Source organism: Bombina bombina, chromosome 4 (genome assembly GCF_027579735.1).
Source record: "Bombina bombina isolate aBomBom1 chromosome 4, aBomBom1.pri, whole genome shotgun sequence".
NCBI classification, from domain to species: domain Eukaryota; kingdom Metazoa; phylum Chordata; class Amphibia; order Anura; family Bombinatoridae; genus Bombina; species Bombina bombina.
In genome coordinates this window covers 835,761,618-835,783,557 of record NC_069502.1, presented here as the reverse complement: position 1 = coordinate 835,783,557, position 21,940 = coordinate 835,761,618, and the positions used below count along the sequence as shown (strand labels likewise).

At 41.9% G+C, this 21,940-nt stretch overlaps 1 protein-coding gene across 2 annotated transcripts in view; it reads right to left on the bottom strand.

Annotated features, from left to right (window-relative positions):
• LOC128657200 (oocyte zinc finger protein XlCOF6.1-like) overlaps window positions 1-21,940 on the bottom strand; it is a 75,023-nt gene that overhangs the window by 6,189 nt on the left and 46,894 nt on the right. For both annotated transcript variants that reach the window (XM_053711454.1, XM_053711455.1), the window contains exon 4: window positions 5,935-6,042. In XM_053711454.1, coding sequence (XP_053567429.1) covers window positions 5,935-6,042 — 108 coding nt within the window. The remainder of the gene's footprint in view (window positions 1-5,934; window positions 6,043-21,940) is intronic.

Sequence of the window (21,940 nt, the reverse complement as noted above, 5' to 3'; positions counted from 1 at the left end):
TAATACCACTAATATTGAGTTTGTGAAGCTGGTTTCCTCTTCTCTACATACTGTACTGTTGGATCTCTCTGCACCATATGCATTTTTAGTGTAGTTAAATGTACATTTTCTAAGCTGATGATCAATAACTCTTTAAGTGTCTTAAAACTTTGGCCTCATTTAGGGCCTGATGATCGAAACCTCTAGGCTCAGATGAGACAATATAAAATGATCCTCCAGCACTGCGAGATCCCTAGTGAAATTTTCAAAAAGGCAGATTTTGCTTTACTTCTCCAACGGGTGTTCCCTGCATTTCTATATGTGAAGGAGACACAAGTCCAGTGCATATATCATTGCATGACATGACAGTTCTGCTGCATGTACACAATGTGCTTTGTACAGTATTTTATATCACTTTACACTTCTGATTCTTTTATTGCATTTAAACTTTAAACATTTTGTATTTTATTTGGTTTACAGCAGTGTATTTAGGATTGCGATTTCACAAATTCTGAATATGCTTTCACAGTTTCTGTATAACTTTAACAAATTAGGTTCATAATTTGTATATGTCTGTGTATCTTTTACAAAGTGCACTGCACTTTGTATTTCTTCTATTTAAAATAAACTAAAAAGCTGAAAGCTTCAATTTCCCAGAAAGCTTCATTACTTTCTATGGGCACTATAAGCACAGATTTTCTTGTTTGGAGAGAAAGTATAGTTCATAGAGGCTGAACTCACTGAACTCTTTAAGAAAAAGGGCGGAATTTGGAAGTACCCAAAGAGATGAGAGGTACTTTCCATAAAAAATAATGAGGCTCTCTGGGATATAGAATTTAACAGTGGAGAGAGAAGTTAAATGGAGAACCCCTGGCTGTTATGAAGCTAAAATTAAACTAAAATGTTTTCACAAAAATTGAACTTGCTTTTGCCTAAATTTTTATATATATTATTTTTCGGACAGTTAAAATAAGTGTATTATGATTTTGAGCAAACTTCATCTGCATACAGCTGTTGAGATAATTCAGTGAGACCAACTTGTATAAAATGCTTACAAAATTTCAAAAGAACTGTGAGAGAGCTTCAGACTTACTCTGGGAAATCCCCTGTTCAGCCCAGGAACCCCCCCATCCTTCCCATTTTCTGAAGCTGTCAGTTTTAATATAAAATAGAGCAAATACAAAGTGCAATGTAATTTTTAAAAGCTACACATGTCACTCCTCTCCATCTTGGCAGCAGCTCTACGCGCTCCTACCACGGCCGTTGCCATGGTTTTGGCGGTTGTTGTGGCGATGACGTCATCGCTGCACGCCTCACCTGGCCTCTGATGCCGCTCTCCTGTGCCTATGTAAGTACCTCTCACTTTATTCACTTTGCCCAAGTATAGGTGTTACTGTGTGTGCTCTTGGGTGTTTATTTTTCTAAACTGAAATGCTGATTGCCCAATCATTACTGAACTCTGCCTGTCTCAAGACTACTCTAATGATTAACCCCTGAACTGCTGATAGCCTTATTGTTACTGAACTCTGCCTGTCTCAAGACTACTCTACTGATTAACCCCTGAACTGCTGATAGCCTTATTGTTACTGACTCTGCCTGTCTCAAGACTACTCTATTGATTAACCCCTGAACTGCTGATTGCCTTATTGTTACTGAACTCTGCCTGTCTCAAGACTACTCTATTGATTAACCCCCTTCCCCTAGTTGTCAGGCCTGGGATACAGCCATTTACCCCTTAAATTAGCTTCTAATATACAAATTGAGTTTTTAAAGGGAGAAATGACTAATTTTTGGGTGTTAATGTCTAGTGATTTAATATATTTCCCAATTTTGTGAAAAAGGAATTAATATTAGTTTCCATTTCCATCTGTACTTTAACTTGTTCTAAGAACATTTGATGTGATATGTTACTTTTTTGTAACTGTGTTTAATAATAATTAATAATAAAATATTTCCACCAGCTTCCTCCTTGGTTGTTAAAAAAAACACATTCTGGGAACTCAAATATACAAACTGATTCAAAATTTTTGAAACCCAAAATGAAGTTTTACCCCAGAATGCTTTTTCTTTTAGCATTCAGCAAGTTCAACCCCTGTGAACCCTGCACTACAATTTCTTTCCAAGCTGACAATTCATTGATCATCAGGCCCTTAACTCCAAACCTCCAACAGCATTATTATTAAAGAATAATATAATTTACTTAAAAGTAGAGTAATCCTGTGTGTTTTTCACCTTATAGATTACATATAAATGCCTGTCCTTTTCTGTATGGGGAATTGCAGGGCTGACAAATTCAAAACAAAGAGGGCGGCAGCCTAAAAATTCAGAAAGTAATTTTGAAGTGGCCACATGATAACTTAATCCTTGACTGTCAACATTAAACTGTATACCAGTCTTAGAAAAAATGTATATTATTTACCCTGTTCTAGAAGGGGTCATCATGCAAATCTCTGCCAGTGAGCACAAGACGAGCCATTCTAGACATTAAGGGGGATTGCCGTTCCAATGCTGTTGTCAGCGAACCCACTCACTCCCAATGCTACATGGGACTGACGGTGATGTCACCACAAATATGCATTGTGACATCACAGAGGAGGTGGGACAAGGACGGACAAGCAGTAAAAGTAGTTATGTGGGGGGAGAGTGTGCAAACCCCTTGATCTCAGCTCCCTTACTAGCTGCAGACATCCAAGACCCCTGATTTGAAAGAGAATTGCTTACGCTTTCTGCTACAAGGCAATGAAGAAGTCTACATGTCACAGCTGCAGGCAAAGCAAAGCAAAGATATGTGGCTATCCAGGGATCAAGACAAAGGTGCCAGAACCCATTTTCTATACAATGCTGATGCTGGGTTAACTTAGACCTTGACTAGTTCAATTCCAGGTTTGCTTTTTATATCAGTTAAAACATAAAGAACAGAGTGTTTAAAGGGACAGTCTACACCTGAATTTTTATTGCTTAAAAAGATAGATAATCCCTTTATAACCAATTCCCCAGTTTTGCATAATCAACACGGTTATATTAATATACTTCTTACCTCTGTGATTACCTTATATCCAAGCCTCTGCAGACTGACCCCTTATTTTAGTTCTTTTGACAGATATGCATTTTAGCCAATCAGTGCTGAATCGGTTAAGTTCACGTGCATGAGCACAATGTTATCTCTATGGCACACATGAACTAACGCCCTCTAGCTGTTAAAACTGACAAAATACCCTGAGAGAGACGCGTCCCTCAAGGGCTTCGAAATTAGCATATGAGTTTTCCTAGGTTTAGCTTTTAACAAAGAATACCAAGAGAAGAAAGCAAATTTGATGATAAAAGTACACTAGAAAGTTGTTTAAAATTGCATGCTTTAACTGAATCATGAAAGTTTAATTTTGACTAGACTGTCCCTTTAAATGAATAAGTGCACAAAAATAATAGGGCAGTAAGTAGTAGCGTACCCTAGAGTTCATTGCAGGTGCCTGATGCGTTTAATACAGTTTTTAGTAATAGTGATAATGGACATTAAAGGGATACTAAACCAAAATGGTTTCCTTAAATGATTCAGATAGGGCATGCAATTTTAAGAAACTTTCTAATTTACTCCTATTATCAATTTTTCTTCATTCTCTTGCAATCTTTATTTAAAAAGCAGGAATGTAAAGTTTAGGAATCGGACCATTTTTGGTTCAGAACCTGAGTTATGCTTGTAGCCACCAATAAGCAAGCACTATCCAGGGTGATGAACCTAAAATGGCTGGCTAAGCTTTACATTGCTGCTTTTTAAATAAAGATAGTAAGAGAACAAAGAAAAATTGATAATAGGAGTAAATTAGAAAGTTGCTTAAAATTGCATGCTCTATCTGAATCATAAAAAAAATGTGGGTTAAATATCCCTTTAAGGAAAATTTTTATTTTTATACATAATAAAAACATTTAGATTAAAACAAAATAATCAACAACAAAAATATAGATGACTAATTTAACCATACTTTACTACCAGGAACACAAGAAACAAGGGAGTTATTATTACAGATGATTTAAAGGCAGAAACACGCTGCACTAATGCTACAGGAAACACCTGTAGGACGTTAGGTCGTACATATAGAGGAGGTATTTTAGCAGCAGAAAAAGTGAAGTTTCTATGCCACTTTATAGATCACAAATCAGGCCTCACCTTACTGTATACTTTGTACACATTTGGAGACACCATTTATAGAGGCACATAAATTACATACTCTATAAAGCAGGCTTCTAAACCAGGACATGGTTTCAAAACGATAATTTATAAATAAATACTTCTCCGTCTTAACATGTATTGCTTGTGCGGGAGAATGCAACACAGTGATATGATATGTCAGATATATTAAAGGGATTTAACCCCTTAACCTATAATGATATATATATATATATATATATATACACACATACATACGTTGTGCAGTAACTTGCAAAGTACTGCACCACCTATATATAAGTCTAGCTCCATCAGTCTCAGCTGTTAAGTTGCAGCTGAGAGCTGGAGTTCCTGAGCTCATCACATCTGTCTTCATATGGAACTGGAGCAAGATCGGTGCTCTAGTTCCATATAAAGGCAGATGCCAGATTGTAACAGACGGTGGCACTGGGTGTGTCATTGTCTGTAACAATCATCTGCTGGTGCCGGAGGGAGGTGTGGGAGGGAATCCAAGATGCGGGTAGTCGGTCCAGCAGTGGAGGGGGGAGGGAGTGGGATGGTACTATGCTATAGAAAAAAAAATAAAGGGACAGGGAGGGATGGAGAGCTACACTACAGAAAAAAGGTGGGGCTCCCTTGCTAACGATAGCCGGAGGGGGGGAGGTGGGAGGACCACTACACTACAGAATAATAATAAAAAAAAAAAAAAAAAATTTTAAAAAGGGGTGTATACCTAAGATGGCGGATGCAGTTAGAGGGGGGAGGGTTAGAGAAATGTCTGGGAGGGATCAGGGAGGTTGGAGGGTAAGGGGATTCTACACTGCAGAAATTGTTCTAAAATACAAAAAATATTTAATGATAATAATAAAAATGTTTTAACTCTTCATACTGGCAGACTGTCTGCCAGTACCTAAGATGGTGGTGACTAGTGGGGGTGAGGGAGGGAAGAGAGCTGTTTGGGAGGGATCAGGTAGGGATCAGGGGATGGGAAGTGTTAGGTGGGAGGGTAATCTCTACACTAAAGCTAAAATTAACCTTACAAGCAACCTGATTAACCCCTTCACTGCCGGGAATAACAGAAGTGTGATGCGCAGCTGCAATTAGCGGCCTTCTAATTATCCATTTCGGAGCAAAGGGGATCACAGAGAAGATTTTACAATCATTTGTGCCATCATTGCACAAGTAGTATGTAAATAATTTCAGTGAGAATCCCAAAGTTTGAGAAAAAGTTAATGATTTTTTTTATATGATTGCATTTGGCGGGGGAAATGGTAGCATGAAATATACCAAAATGGGCCTAGATCAATACCTTTGGATGTCTACTTAAAAAATACATAGTTTTGATAGGTAAATAAAAAAAGCCTCTATTTCTATTTAAATGGAGTGATAGAAAAAATGCCAAAAATTATCCGGTAATTTGGCAAAGTCCTTTTCTGAAAGTCCCGGTAGTAAACGTGTTAATAAAGCACATGACAAAAGATATTTTTTTGTCTTAAATAAAAAGGGGGAAGTAATCCAAATATCGCACTGGGAGTTATCAAGTTTAACCTTTTTTCTACTGTGCCATGTCATATCCTTATGGTTAAGCCATTTTCAGTATATTGCACTCTTTACATTTAAAGTTGGATTTAAGTCTTATGTAAATTAAATTACAAATAACAGGGGAGTTTTGATTTATGGGTTTTAAAGAAGGTAAAGGGTCTCAAAAAGAGACTTCCCTTTATTAAAAACCTCCCTGTGCTTAGTTGGCAGATGATCTGTATCCCTCAGACACATCTCACACGTGCACTCACCTGTACTGATATTGTCACTGATTTCCTGCTTCACAGCTTCCTGCTGACTCTTTACATACAGGTCATTTGTTTGTTCAGCATTAATTGTAACTTCAGTCTTAACATAACCTACATAGATTATATAAAATGGTCACTTTATCGGTTTATAGCACCGCACAAGGAAACGGTAATATTTGGATGTCACACACGTACATTCACTTCTATCCTGTGTCCCTTAGGCACATTAAATACAAATGCACACACCTTGGGTCTGTAGCCCCAGACACATCTCACCTGTGCCCATTGGAAATCAAAAGTTAAATTAATTACTGAAAAAGCACTTTAATTTTACAGTTTTGATACCACACAATGCTTTGTACAAATCATCTTTGCTTCCACTTGGCTATTAACTAGTAATAGATCAGATGCTGTACTGTGACACAGGCAGCTGCAATTTATACTCTCTGCTCAGTGAACTTAACCCTAAAAGCTCTGCATGTTGTTTTATGTGCAGAGCTTGTAGAATTAAGTTCCCGTAGCAGGGAGTATGTAAATTGCAGCTGCCAGTGTTTCTGCAGCATTTGATTTATTAGTTAGATAGCGGGTGGTGCCCGTGCCGTAAAAAGTTTAAATAACACAGCACAGCACACACATAATGAAAGTTATGTGGCTGGCAACTACAAGCAGGCAGCGGCTGGATAAGAAGAGGCATGCGGGGAGGGAAATTTAAAAAAACAACTGCACAGAAGTTAAATGTCGGTGGCCCCTTCACTGCGTGTCCTGATTACTGTACTGCAGTCAGAGCTAAACAACCCCAGGCTGGATTGCTAAAGTGCATAAGTTTGTTACCTTCAAGTCAGACAAGTTCTTCCTTCCACTTCTGACTCTCTGTATCCGTGGACAGAGCATTAGCCGCTCATACCTCCAGCCCTCCACAGTACTGCACATTTTAGCGTGCAACTGCCCCACCCTCCAAAAGGCTCCTTTTTTAATGTAAAATAATAAAAAATAATACACCCTGTCAAAATTAAAAACATTTTTTTTTAAAGCCTGCTGGCCACGTATTCAGTGCAGCAGTGAAGTGCAGCCCCCCAAAATCTACTGCGCTAGGCACCGGCCCCTGCCTCAGACACATCACATATGTACACTCACCTGTGGTATCCCTCAGACACATCACACACATACACTCACCTGTGCCCTGTATCCCTCAGACACATCACACACATACACTCACCTGTACCCTGTATCCCTCAGACACATCACACATGAACACTCACCTGTGGTATCCCTCAGACACATCATACACACACACTCACCGGTGCCCTGTATCCCTTAGACACATCACACATGTACACTCACCTGTGCCCTGTATCCCTTAGACACATCACACATGTACACTCACCTGTGCCCTGTATCCCTCAGACACATCACACATGTACACTCACCTGTGCCCTGTATCCCTCAGACACATCACACACGTACACTTACCTGTGCTCTGTATCCCTCAGACACATCTCACACGTACACTCACCTGTGCCCTGCATCCCTCAGAAACATCACACATGTACACTCACCTGTACCCTGTATCCCTCAGACACATCACACACATACACTCACCTGTGCCCTGTATCCCTCAGACACATCACACACGTACACTCACCTGTGCTCTGTATCCCTCAGACACATAACACACGTACACTCACCTGTGCCCTGCATCCCTCAGACACATCACACACGTACACTCACCTGTGCCCTGTATTACTCAGTCACATCACACATGTACACTCACCTGTGCCCTGTATCTCTCAGACACATCACACACGTACACTCACCTGTGCCCTGTATCCCTCAGACACATCACACATGTACACTCACCTGTGCCCTGTATCCCTCAGACACATCACACATGTACATTCACCTGTGCCCTGTATCCCTCAGACACATCACACATGTACACTCACCTGTGCCCTGTATCCCTCAGACACATCACACATGTACACTCACCTGTGTCCTGTATCCCTCAGGCACATCACACATGTACACTCACCTGTGCCCTGTATCCCTCAGACACATCACACATGTACACTCACCTGTGCCCTGTATCCCTCAGACACATCACACACATGCACTCACCTATACCCTGTATCCCTCAGACACATCACACACGTACCCTCACCTGTGCCCTGTATCCCTCAGACACATCACACATGTACACTCACCTGTGCCCTGTATCTCTCTGACACATCACACATGTACACTCACCTGTACCCTGTATCCCTCAGACACATCACACATGTACACTCACCTGTGCCCTGTATCCCTCAGATACATCACACACATACACTCACCTGTGCCCTGTATCCCTCCGACACATCACACATCTACACTCACCTGTGCCCTGTATACCTCAGACACATCACATGTACACTCACCTGTGCCCTGTTTCCCTCAGACACATCACACATCTACACTTACCTGTGCCCTGTATCCCTCAGACACATCACACATGTACACTCACCTGTGCCCTGTATCTCTCAGACACATCACACACGTACACTCACCTGTGCCCTGTATCCCTCAGACACATCACACACGTACACTCACCTGTGCCCTGTATCCCTCAGACACATCACACACCTACACTCATCTGTGTCCTGTATCTCTTAGGCACCCAGATGGAAAACTTTTTTTCATTTTCTGCAATGAGATTTTTTTCAGTGAATATTTTTCTGCAGAGTCTCTGAGGAGCCAGTGTTGCTGCATTCTTTGCCCTTACTCAGTGTGCATGAGGACAGGTTTATATACAGCCTCGCTGATGTCTGCTGTACGTTCCCACAGTGTCAGTCTGCCTGGGAACCTGCTCTACTGTACTGCTGGGGTCTATATGCCTATTTTGGAGAGGCTGCTGCTCCATGCTCATACTGCTGATGTATAATATATAATTCCTAGAGGATGGCACTTAGAAATGAGTTTAAATAAATAAATATATTGCGGCCGGACTGGGTATCCGACGGACACTTGTCCAACGTATAATATTCCGAAAAACATTTATCCGGCTGCTGAGTGGGAATGAGACTTAAAAATCACAGTTTTAGCTATTTAATAGTGGACTGGGTATAAAATATTAATAAACTTGATGACATTTATTAAAAATGTTTATTTTATTAACAAGAGCATAAATATTAAAAGATTGCCCTCTACTGGAATTTTTGTGAATCAAGAAAAGAAAAGGCAATTAAATTAACTTACATATAAACTTCTTTGCTATATATACACACATATACATATATATATATATTGGGAAAAATGGAAAAAGCATCCGTAAATTATTCTATTTTGTAAAAAATGTGTCAAGCAATTTATTGCTGCTCTTTCAAAATCTAGAGTAATTGATATAGGATTAAGATCTGGATTTTTTTATTTTATAATACTAAAAATTAAATTATAAGTTTCCGGATTTTTATTTTTTGATATGCAGTATACTAATGGTATGGTATGGTTATCTTCTATTAAAACATGTATTGTATATAACTGGAAACCTAAAGGAGTCAAATGTTCTGTCACAGAGCCAGTGTTGTTTTTTTGAAAGAAGATCTACATTTTTTTTAGTAGACAAAATGATTACATTTTCACTTTCGCGCATGATGAAATCTTCTCCTCTGGTTGTTTTTCTTAATTCATCAATTAAAATGTTTCCATCTGGTGTTGTTCGCTGTCGACGTACCATTCTGGCAAGAGTTTCTTTTTTAGGTAGAGCTCCTGCTGCTTCAAGCGGCAATGTGCAATTTTGTATTATGCTTGATGTTTTTAGGAACTTCTTTTATTTTTTCAATTGTTTTAAGAGATAAAATTCTTGCTGCATCAGGGGGATGTGAATGATTTGATGTCTTTTTCAATTATATCATTAATGGTTTTTAGCCTTCTTCCACAAAAAGTAAATTTATGCTTACCTGATAAATTAATTTCTTCTATGGTACGACGAGTCCACGGATTCATCCTTTACTTGTGGGATATTATCCTCCTGCTAACAGGAAATGGCAAAGAGCACCACAGCAGAGCTGTCTATATAGCTCCTCCCCTAACTGCCACCCCCCAGTCATTCTACCGAAGGTACAGGAAGAAAAAGGAGAAACTAAAAGGTGCAGAGGTGACTGAAGTTTAAAATAAAAAAATATAATCTGTCTTAAAATGACAGGGCGGGCCGTGGACTCGTCGTACCATAGAAGAAATTAATTTATCAGGTAAGCATGAATTTACTTTTCTTCTATAAGGTACAACGAGTCCACGGATTCATCCTTTACTTGTGGGATACAATACCAAAGCTACAGGACACGGATGAACGGGAGGGACAAGAAAGATGGTTAAACAGAAGGCACCACTGCTTGAAGAACTTTTCTCCCAAAAATAGCCTCCGAAGAAGCAAAAGTATCAAATTTGGAAAATTTGGAAAAGGTATGAAGCGAAGACCAAGTCGCAGCCTTACAAATCTGTTCAACAGAAGCATCATTTTGAATGTGGAAGCCACCGCTCTAGTAGAGTGAGCTGTAATCCTTTCAGGAGGCTGCTGTCCAGCAGTCTTGTATGCCAAATGGATGATGCTTTTCAGCCAAAAAGAAAGAGGTAGCCATAGCTTTTTGACCTCTACGTTTTCCAGAATAGACAACAAACAAAGAAGATGTTTGACGGAAATCCTTGGTTGCTTGCAAGTAAAACTTCAAAGGGCGAACCACGTCCAAGTTGTGCAACAGACGCTCCTTCTTAGAGGAAGGATTAGGACACAGAGAAGAAACAACAATTTCCTGATTGATATTCCTATTAGTAACAACCTTAGGAAGGAATCCAGGTTTGGTACGCAAAACCACCTTATCAGCATGGAAAACAAGATAAGACGAGTCGCATTGCAACGCAGATAGTTCAGAAACTCTTCGAGCCGAAGAGATAGCAACTAAAAACAGAACTTTCCAAGATAGAAGCTTAATATCTATGGAATGCATAGGTTCAAACGGAACCCCTTGAAGAACTTTAAGAACTAAATTCAGACTCCATGGCAGAGCAACAGGTTTAAACACAGGCTTGATTCTAACTAAAGCCTGACAGAACGACTGAACGTCTGGAACATCTGCCAGAAGCTTGTGCAGTAGAATTGATAAAGCAGATATCTGTCCCTTTAAGGAACTAGCTGATAGCCCCTTCTCCAATCCTTCTTGGAGAAAGGACAAAATCCTAGGAATCCTGATCTTACTCCATGAGTAGCCTTTGGATTCGCACCAATAAAGATATTTACGCCATATCTTATGATAAATTTTCGTAGTGACAGGCTTTCAAACCTGAATCAAGGTATCTATGACCGACTCAGAGAAACGCCTCTTGGATAAAATCAAGTGTTCAATCTCCAAGCAGTCAGCCGCAGAGAAACTAGATTTGGATGCTGGAACGGACCTTGAATCAGAAGGTCCTGTCTCAGTGGCAGAGTCCATGGTGGAAGAGATGACACGTCCACCAGGTCTGCATACCAAGTCCTGCGTGGCCACTTAGGTGCTATCAAAATCACTGAAGCTCTCTCCTGTTTGATTCTGGCAATTAAACGAGGAAGGAGAGGAAATGGTGGAAACACATAAGCCAGGTTGAACGACCAGGGTACTGCTAGAGCATCTATCAGTATTGCCTGAGGATCCCTTGACCTGGACCCATAACAAGGAAGTTTGGCGTTCTGACGAGATGCCATCAGATTCAATTCTGGTGTGCCCCATTGCTGAATCAATTGTGCAAACACCTACGGATGGAGTTCCCACTCCCCCGGATGAAAAGTCTGACGACTTAGAAAATCGACTTCCCAGTTCTCTATTCCTGGGATATAGATTGCTGATAGATGGCAAGAGTGAGTCTCTGCCCATCAAATTACTTTGGTAACTTCTATCATCGCTAGAGAACTCTTTGTTCCCCCCTGATGATTGATATATGCTACAGTCGTGATATTGTCCGACTGGAATCTTATGAATCTGGCTGAAGCCAGCTGAGGCCACGCCTGAAGCGCGTTGAATATCACTCTCAGTTCTAGAATATTTATCGGGAGGAGAGCCCCCTCCTGAGTCCACAAACCCTGTGCTTGCAGGGAATTCCAGACTGCACCCCAGCCCAATAGGCTGGCGTCCGTCATCACTATGACCCATGCTGGCCTGCGGAAACACATTCCATGGGACAGATGATCCTGTGACAACCACCAAAGAAGAGAGTCTCTGGTCTCTTGATCCAGATTCATCTGAGGAGATAAATCTGCATAATCCCCATTCCACTGTTTGAGCATGCATAGTTGCAGTGGTCTGAGATGCAAGCGAGCAAACGGAACTATGTCCATTGCCGCTACCATTAGTCCGATTACCTCCATACACTGAGCCACTGACGGCCGAGGAATGGAATGAAGAGCTCGGCAGGTGGTTAAAATCTTTGATTTCCTGACCTCCGTCAGAAAATTTTTCATGTCCACCGAATCTATCAGAGTTCCCAGGAATGTGAGAGGGATAAGTGAACTCTTTTTTACGTTCACCTTCCACCCGTGAGATCTTATAAAAGCCAACACGATGTCCGTGTGAGATTTGGCTAGTTGGTAAGTCGACGCCTGAATTAAGATATTGTCCAGATAAGGCGCCACTGCTATGCTCCGCGGCCTTAGAAACGCCAGAAGGGACCCTAGCACCTTTGTGAAAATTCTGGGAGCTGTGGCCAACCCGAAGGGAAGAGCCACAAACTGGTAATGCTTGTCCAGAAAGGCGAACCTGAGGAACTGGTGATGATCTTTGTGGATAGGGATGTGTAGATACGCATCCTTTAAGTCCACGGTGGTCATATATTGACCCTCCTGGATCATTGGTAAAATAGTCCGAATGGTCTCCATCTTGAAGGATGGGACTCTGAGGAATTTGTTAAGGATATTGAGATCTAAAATTGGTCTGAAGGTTCCCTCTTTTTTGGAAACCACAAACAGATTGGAGTAGAACCCCTGCCCCTGTTCTGTTTTCGGAACTAGGCAGATCACTCCCATGGTATATAGGTCTTCTACACAGCGTAAGAACGCCTCTCTTTTTGTCTGGTTTACAGACAATTGAAAAAAATGGAATCTCCCCCTTGGAGGAGAATCTTTGAAATCTAGAAGATACCCCTGGGTTACGATTTCTAAAGCCCAGGAGTCCTGAGCGTCTCTTGCCCAAGCCTGAGCAAAGAGAGAAAGTCTGCCCCCTACTAGATCCGGTCCCGGATTGGGGGCTACCCCTTCATGCTGTCTTGGTGGCAGCAGCGGGCTTCTTGGCTTGTTTACCTTTGTTCCAAGTCTGGTTAGGTCTCCAGACTGACTTGGATTGAGGGTAGAGGGACCACCTTTGAAGTTTCGAAAGGAACGAAAATTATTTGGTCCTCATCTTATTTGTCTTATCCTGAGGAAGGGCATGGCCTTTCCCTCCAGTGATGTCTGAAATGATCTCTTTCAGTTTAGGCCCAAATAGGGTCTTACCCTTGAAAGGGATGACTAAAAGCTTAGATTTAGATGACACATCAGCAGACCAGGACTTAAGCCATAACGCTCTACGCGTTAAAATGACAAAACCTGAATTATTTGCAGCTAATTTATCCAGTAGAAAAGCGGCATCTGTAATGAAAGAATTAGCTAACTTGAGAGCCCTAATTCTATCCAGAATATCATCTAATGGGGTCTCAACCTGAAAAGCCTCCTCCAGAGCCTCGAACCAAAAAGCAGCTGCAGTAGTTACGGGAACAATGCACGCTATAGGTTGGAGAAGAAAACCCTGATGAACAAATATTTTCTTTAGGAGACCCTCTAATTTTTTATCCATAGGATCTTTGAAAGCACAACTGTCCTCAATAGGTATAGTTGTATGCTTAGCCAGAGTAGAAATAGCTCCCTCCACCTTAGGGACCGTCTACCACGAGTCCCGCATGGTGTCTGATATGGGAAACATTTTCTTAAAAGTAGGAGGGGGAGCGAACGTAATACCTGGTCTATCCCACTCCTTAGTAACAATGTCTGAAATCCTCTTAGGGACTGGAAAAACATCAGTGTAAGCAGGAACCTCTAGAAATCTGTCCATTTTACACAATTTCTCTGGAACTACAATAGAGTCACAATCATCCAGAGTCGCTAAAACCTCCCTGAGCAATAAGCGGAGGTGTTCTAGTTTAAATTTAAAAGCCGTCATATCTGAGTCTGTCTGAAGGAACATCTTTCCTGAATAAGAAATCTCTCCCTCAGACAGCAAATCCCTCACCCCCAACTCAGAACATTGTGAGGGTACATCGGATATGGCTAATAAAGCGTCAGAGGGCTCAGCATTTGTTCTCACACCAGACCTACTGCGCTTCCCCTGCAACCCAGGCAGCTTAGATAAAACCTCTGTGAGGGTAGTATTCATAACAGCGGCCATATCTTGCAGGGTGAAAGAATTAGACGCACTAGAAGTACTTGGCGTCGCTTGTGCGGGCGTTAATGGTTGTGACACTTGGGGAGAATTAGATGGCATAACCTGATTCCCTTCTGACTGAGAATCATCCTGCGACATACTTTTAGTAGCTAAAAACAAAATTTATGCTTACCTGATAAATTTCTTTCTCTTGTGGTGTATCCAGTCCATGGGTTCATCCATTACTTGTGGGATATTCTCCTTCCCAACAGGAAGTTGCAAGAGAACACCCACAGCAGAGCTGTCTATATAGCTCCTCCCCTAACTGCCACCCCCAGTCATTCGACCGAAGACAAGCAAGAAAAAGGAGAAAGTATAGGGTGCAGTGGTGACTGTAGTTTAAAAATAAAAAACAACTGCCTTAAAGTGACAGGGCGGGCCGTGGACTGGATACACCACAAGAGAAAGAAATTTATCAGGTAAGTATAAATTTTGTTTTCTCTTGTAAGGGGTATCCAGTCCACGGGTTCATTCATTACTTGTGGGATACCAATACCAACGCTTTAGGACACGGATGAAGGGAGGGACAAGGCAGGAACTTAAACAGAAGGCACCACTGCTTGCAAGACCTTTCTCCCAAAAACAGCCTCCGAGGAAGCAAAAGTATTAAATTTTAGAAAAAGTATGAAGCGAAGACCAAGTCGCCGCCTTACAAATCTGTTCAACAGAGGCCTCATTTTTAAAAGCCCATATGGAAGCTACCGCTCTAGTGGAATGAGCTGTAATTCTTTCAGGAGGCTGCTGGCCAGCAGTCTCATAAGCTAAACGGATTATGCTTCTCAGCCAAAAAGAAAGAGAAGATGCCGAAGCCTTTTGGCCTCTCCTCTGTCCAGAGTAGACAACAAACAATGCCGATGTTTGACGAAAATCCTTAGTAGCTTGTAAATAAAACTTTAAAGCACGAACCACGTCAAGATTGTGCAGTAGACGTTCCTTCTTTGAAGAAGGATTAGGACACAGTGACGGAACAACAATCTCCTGATTGATATTCTTATTAGATACCACCTTAGGAAGAAACCCAGGTTTGGTAAGCAAAACTACCTTATCTGCATGGAAGATCAGATAAGGGGAATCACACTGTAAGGCAGATAACTCTGAAACTCTTCGAGCCGAAGAGATAGCTACCAAAAACAGAAATTTCCAAGATAAAAGCTTGATATCTATGGAATGCAGAGGTTCAAACGGAACCCCTTGAAGAACTTTAAGAACTAAATTTAAACTCCATGGAGGAGCAACAGGTTTAAACACAGGCTTGATTCTAACTAAAGCCTGACAAAATGCCTGAACGTCTGGAACATCTGCCAGACGCTTGTGTAGAAGAATAGACAGAGCAGAAATCTGTCCCTTTAAGGAACTAGCTGACAATCCCTTCTCTAATCCTTCTTGGAGAAAGGATAATATCCTAGGAATCCTGACTTTACTCCATGAGTAACCCTTGGATTCACACCAATGAAGATATTTACACCATATCTTATGATAGATTTTCCTGGTGACAGGCTTTCGAGCCTGAATTAAGGTATCAATGACTGACTCGGAGAAACCACGTTTTGATAAAATCAATTGTTCAATCTCCAAGTAGTCAGCCGCAGATAAATTAGATTTGGATGTTTGAATTGACCTTGGAGTAGAAGGTCCTGCCTCAGCGGCAGAGTCCATGGTGGAAGGGATGACATGTCCACCAGATCTGCATACCAAGTCCTGCATGGCCACGCAGGTGCTATCAAAATCACTGAAGCTCTCTCCTGCTTGATCTTGGCAATCAGACGAGGGAGGAGAGGAAATGGTGGGAACACATAAGCCAGGCTGAAGGACCAGGGCACTGCTAGAGCATCTATCAGCGCTGCCTGGGGATCCCTTGACCTGGACCCGTAACAAGGAAGCTTGGCGTTCTGACGAGACACCATCAGATCCAGTTCTGGTTTGCCCCATAGTTGAATCAGCTGGGCAAATACCTCCGGATGAAAAGTCTGCCAACTTAGAAAATCCGCCTCCCAGTTCTCTACTCCTGGGATATGGATAGCTGAGAGATGGCAAGAGTGAACATCTGCCCATAGAATTATCTTTGAAACCTCCAACATTGCCAGGGGGCTTCTTGTTCCCCCCTGATGGTTGATATAGGCTACAGTCGTGATATTGTCCGACTGAAATCTGATGAACCTGACCGCAGCTAGTTGAGACCAAGCCTGAAGAGCATTGAATATCGCTCTTAGTTCCAGAATGTTTATCGGAAGGAGGGCTTCCTCCTGAGTCCACGAACCCAGAGCCTTCAGGGAGTTTCAGACTGCGACCCAGCCCAGAAGGCTGGCATCTGTCGTTACTATAGTCCACTCTGGCCTGCGTAAACTCATTCCCCTGGACAGATGGACCCGAGATAACCACCAGAGAAGAGAATCCCTGGTCTCTTGATCCAGATTTAGCAGAGGGGACAAACCTGTGTAGTCCCCATTCCAATGATTGAGCATGCAAAGTTGCAGTGGTCTGAGATGTAGGCGGGCAAACGGAACTATGTCCATTGCAGCTACCATTAGGCCGATTACTTCCATACACTGAGCCACTGACGGCCGAGAAGTGGAATGAAGAGCACGGCAGGAAGTTAGAAGCTTTGATAACCTGACCTCTGTCAGAAAAATTTTAATTTCTACTGAATCTATCAGTGCTCCTAGGAAGGAAACTCTTGTGAGAGGGGAGAGAGAACTCTTTTCATCGTTCACCTTCCACCCGTGAGACCTCAGAAAGGCCAGAACAATGTCCGTATGGGACTTGGTGATTTGAAAAGTCGACGCCTGTATCAGAATGTCGTCTAGGTAAGGAGCCACCTTAGAACCGCAAGTAGGGACCCTAGAACCTTTGTAAAGATTCTTGGTGCCATGGCTAACCCGAAGGGAAGAGCCACAAACTGGTAATGCCTGTCTAAGAAGGCGAACCTGAGGAACTGATGATGATCTCTGTGAATCGGAATGTGGAGATAAGCATCCTTTAAGTCCACGGTAGTCATATATTGACCCTCCTGGATCATAGGGAGGATGGTTCGGATAGTCTCCATCTTGAAGGATGGGACCCTGAGAAATTTGTTTAAGATCTTGAGATCCAAGATTGGTCTGAAAGTTCCCTCTTTTTTGGGAACTATAAACAGATTTGAATAGAAGCCCTGCCCCTGTTCCTCCCTTGGAACTGGGTGGATCACTCGCATAACCAGTAGGTCTTGAACACAACGTAAGAATGCCTCTCTCTTTATCTGGTTTACAGATAATTGTGAGAGATGAAATCTCCCCTTTGGAGATGAAGCTTTGAAGTCCAGAAGATATCCCTGGGAAACAATCTCTAATGCCCAGGGATCCTGGACGTCTCTTGCCCAAGCCTGGGAAAAGAGAGAAAGTCTGCCCCCGGTCCCGGATCGGGGGCTACTCCTGCATGCTGTCTTAGAGGCAGCCGCAGGTTTCTTGGCCTGCTTACCCTTGTTCCAAGCCTGGTTAGGTCTCCAGACTGGTTTGGACTGGCCGAAATTTCCCTCTTGTTTTGCATTAGAGGAAACTGAAGCTGCGCCATCTTGAAGTTTCGAAAGGAACGAAAAGAATTCTGTTTGGTCCTTAACTTATTGGACCTATCCTGAGGAAGGGCGTGACTTTTCCTCCAGTAATATCAGAAATGATCTCCTTCAGACCAGGCCCGAATAGGGTCTGTCCCTTGAAGGGGATGTTAAGAAGCTTAGACTTTGAAGTAACGTCTGCTGACCAGGACTTAAGCCATAGCACCCTATGTGCCAAAATGGCAAAACCTGAATTCTTAGCCGTTAGCTTGGCTAAATGAAAAATGGCGTCAGAAATAAAGGAGTTAGCTAACTTAAGAGCTTTAATCCTGTCTAGAATATCGTATAACGGGGTCTCCACCTGTAGAGCCTCCTCAAGAGACTAAAACCAAAAAGCCACTGCAGCAGTACTGGGGCAATGCATGCAAGAGGCTGGAGAATAAAACCTTAATGTATAAAAATTTTCTTAAGGAGACCCTCCAATTTTTTATCCATAGGATCTAGGAAAGCACAACTGTCCTCGACGGGGATAGTTGTACGCTTAGCTAGGGTAGAGACTGCTCCCTCCACCTTAGGAACCGTCTGCTACAAGTCCCGTATGGTGGCATCTATGGGAAACATCTTTTTGAAAGCAGGAGGGGGAGAGAACGGCACACCTGGTCTATCCCATTCCTTAGTATTAATTTCCGAAAACCTCTTAGGGACTGGAAAAACATCAGTGTAAACAGGCACTGCAAAGTATTTGTCCATTTTACACAATTTCTCTGGAACCACAATGGGGTCACAGTCATCCAGAGTCGCTAAAACCTCCCTATGCAATAAGCGGAGGTGTTCAAGCTTAAATTTAAACGCTGTCATTTCAGAATCAGACTGAAGTAACGCCTTCCCTGTGTCTGAAATGTCACCCACAGATAGAAGCTCACCTGCCTCGGCTTCTGAGTATTGTGAGGGTATATCGGACACAGGCATTAAAGCGTCAGAAAGCTCTGTATTAGTTCTAGCCCCAGAGCTGTCTCACTTTCCTTTTAGCCCTGGCAGTTTGGAGAATACCTCTGAGAGGGTAGCATTCATAACTGCCGCTATGTCCTGTAAGGTAAAAGAATTAGACGCGCTAGATGTACTTGGCGTCACTTGAGCGGGAGTTATAGGTTCTGACACATGGGGAGAGCTAGATGGCATAATCTCCCTCTTTTCAGTCAGAGAATCCCCTGGAGATAAATGTGGTCTTTATAGTTTATAGAAACTTCAGTACATTTGGTACACATTCTAAGAGGGGGTTCCACCATGGCTTCCAAACATATTGAACAATGAGTTTCCTCTATGTCAGACATGTTTAACAGACTAGTGATGAGACAAGCAAGCTTGGAAAACACTTTAATAAAGGTGAAACAGCAATTAAACAAAAACGTTACTGTGCCTTTAAGAGAAAAACTAGCACTTAAACTGCAAAACAGCGTAAAAATTTAGTGAAGTCTTTGACATTTTTACAGTGTGTGTAAGGGACTAAAGCACTTGCAAATGGATGATTAACCGCTTAGGCCCCAAACCGGATTGAAAAAAACGTTAAAAAACGTTAAAAGACAGTTGAGCACCTTGCCACAGCTCTGCTGAGGCTCCTACCTGCCCTAAAATACGATTTTGTGCAGAAATAACCCTTTGTAATGGTCCTCAGATGCCAGAGGACTGCTCTAGGGAAGCTGGATGTCTCAGTCTGAATTAAAACTGCGCATCTAGAGCATTAAAATAGGCCCCTCTCACCATGTACTGGATGCCAGAGGGGCCTTAAGAAAATACTCCTAGGAGTATCTGACTAGCCATGTGGAAACTAGGCCCCAAATAAAGACATCTCCCTCAGAGAAAAAACGTCCTATTTATGAAGTCATGTAAACGTTTTGTCACTAAGAAATATGAATATTAACATGAGTATTACCCTGTTTTGTAAGCATGATCCCAGTCGCTGTTAAATCACTGCATCAGGTTTACCTCAAATACACAAGGCTCTGTCAGCATTTTCTAGAACGTATTCATCTCTCTAGAAATAAAAATACTGAACATACCTCAAAGCAGGTAATCAGCAGACCGTTCCCCCAACTGAAGTTGTCCCATACTCTTCAGTTATTTGTGAGAACAGCAATGGACCTTAGTTACAAACCGCTAAGATCATCAAACCTCCAGGCAGAATTCTTCTTCTAATTTCTGCCTGAGAGCAAAACAGTACAACGCCGGTACCGTTTAAAAATAACAAACTTTTGATTGAAGGTAAAACTACACTAAGTCACCACATATCTCTTGATACTTCCTATCTTGTCGAGAGTTGCAAGAGAATGACTGGGGGTGGTAGTTAGGGGAGGAGCTATATAGACAGCTCTGCTGTGGGTGTCCTCTTGCAACTTCCTGTTGGGAAGGAGAATATCTCACAAGTAATGGATGAACCCGTGGACTGGATACACCTTACAAGAGAAATATGTTCTTTGCAATTTATTGACCTTTCAGTGCATGAGGGACACATTCTAAGTGGGGGTTCCACAATGGCTTCTAAACATATTGAACATTGACTTTCCTCAATGTCAGACATGTTGAACAGGCTAGTAATGACTACAAACAAGCATGAAAACACTTTATTTAGTGAAAAAAACAACAATCTTAAAAAAAACGGTACTGCGCCTTAAAGAGAAAAAAAAGCATACACGTTCTGCAAAACTGCTTTAAAGTGCACCAAATTTTTCAAATTTTTGATAGCAGGCTCAATTTTGTGTAGTTAAATTTGCCCCACAAGAAAATTTAACATTTAACCCTTTATTGTGCAAACCGGATTGAATTAAGGCCTAAATCCGGAAAAAACACCCCAAGCACCTTGCCACAGCCCTGCTGTGGCGCCTAGCTGCCCTCAGGGATTGTAAATATGGGGTTAAAGCTTCGATTTGGTCCAAAACATCCACAAGGGCCCTCAGGAGTTGGAGCTTGCTGCTTGCTGAGTGAAACAACTGCGCATCTGAGGCACGAAAATAGGCCCCGCCCATCTCACTCGTCGTCTTTACAGCCTCAAAAAAACGCACCAGAGCGGTTTTAAACTAGCCATGTGGGTTCTGAGACCCAAAAATAAGCCAAGTGTACCCTCAATAAAGTTGCCCAAAAAACGTTATTGCCCACAACGTTAACAGCACTCCCAGTTCAGAAAACGTTTGCCCATAAACATTCAAAACTTTTTTAATTAGCCCCTTAAGCAACCTTAGTAATGTCTTTCTATAGCTCTTAGGATTACTGCTTACCCTTACCCTCACGGGGATACTGTCAGCCTTTCTGAAATACACAGTCTCTCCAGAAAAAATGACTGACCATACCTCACTGCTATATAGCATGAAAACGTTCCTCACACTGAAGTTTCCTGTACTCATCAGCCTCTGTGGGAACAGCACTGGATCTTAGTTACAAATGCTAAGATCATCATCCTCCAGGCAGAAGTCTTCATCCATCTGCTGCCTGAGAGTAAATAGTACACACCGGTACCATTTAAAACAAAACTCTTGCTTGAAGAAATTAAAAACTAATATTTTATCACCTCTTTCACTTTACCCTTCCTAGTACTTAGAGTAGGCAAAGAGAATGACTGGGGGGTAGAGCTAAGGGAGGCGCTATATAGACAGATCTGCTGTGGTGCTCTTTGCCACTTCCTATTAGCAGGAGGATAATATCCCACAAGTAAAGGATGAATCCGTTGACTCGTCGTACCTTATAGAAGAAAACCTTTTTTTTTCACATCTCCAATATGTTACATTTTCTTTTTTTTGTGTCTACAATGTATGCATAACCTTCATGTAACATTTTTCTTCCTCCTTTACACGTCTTTATAAACTGCATTTTTTAAATTTGATATGGTTTTTAAAATATATTTAAGTGTTTGTGTTTTTACCTCAGTAGCGCACAATATATATTTAAATTCTCCGCTTTTTTAGTGATTATAATTACGCCATTGTGTGATTGTGTTGTTCAGCGTGCAGTCGGAAGCAGTGTATCTCGGACATATGTTTGACGG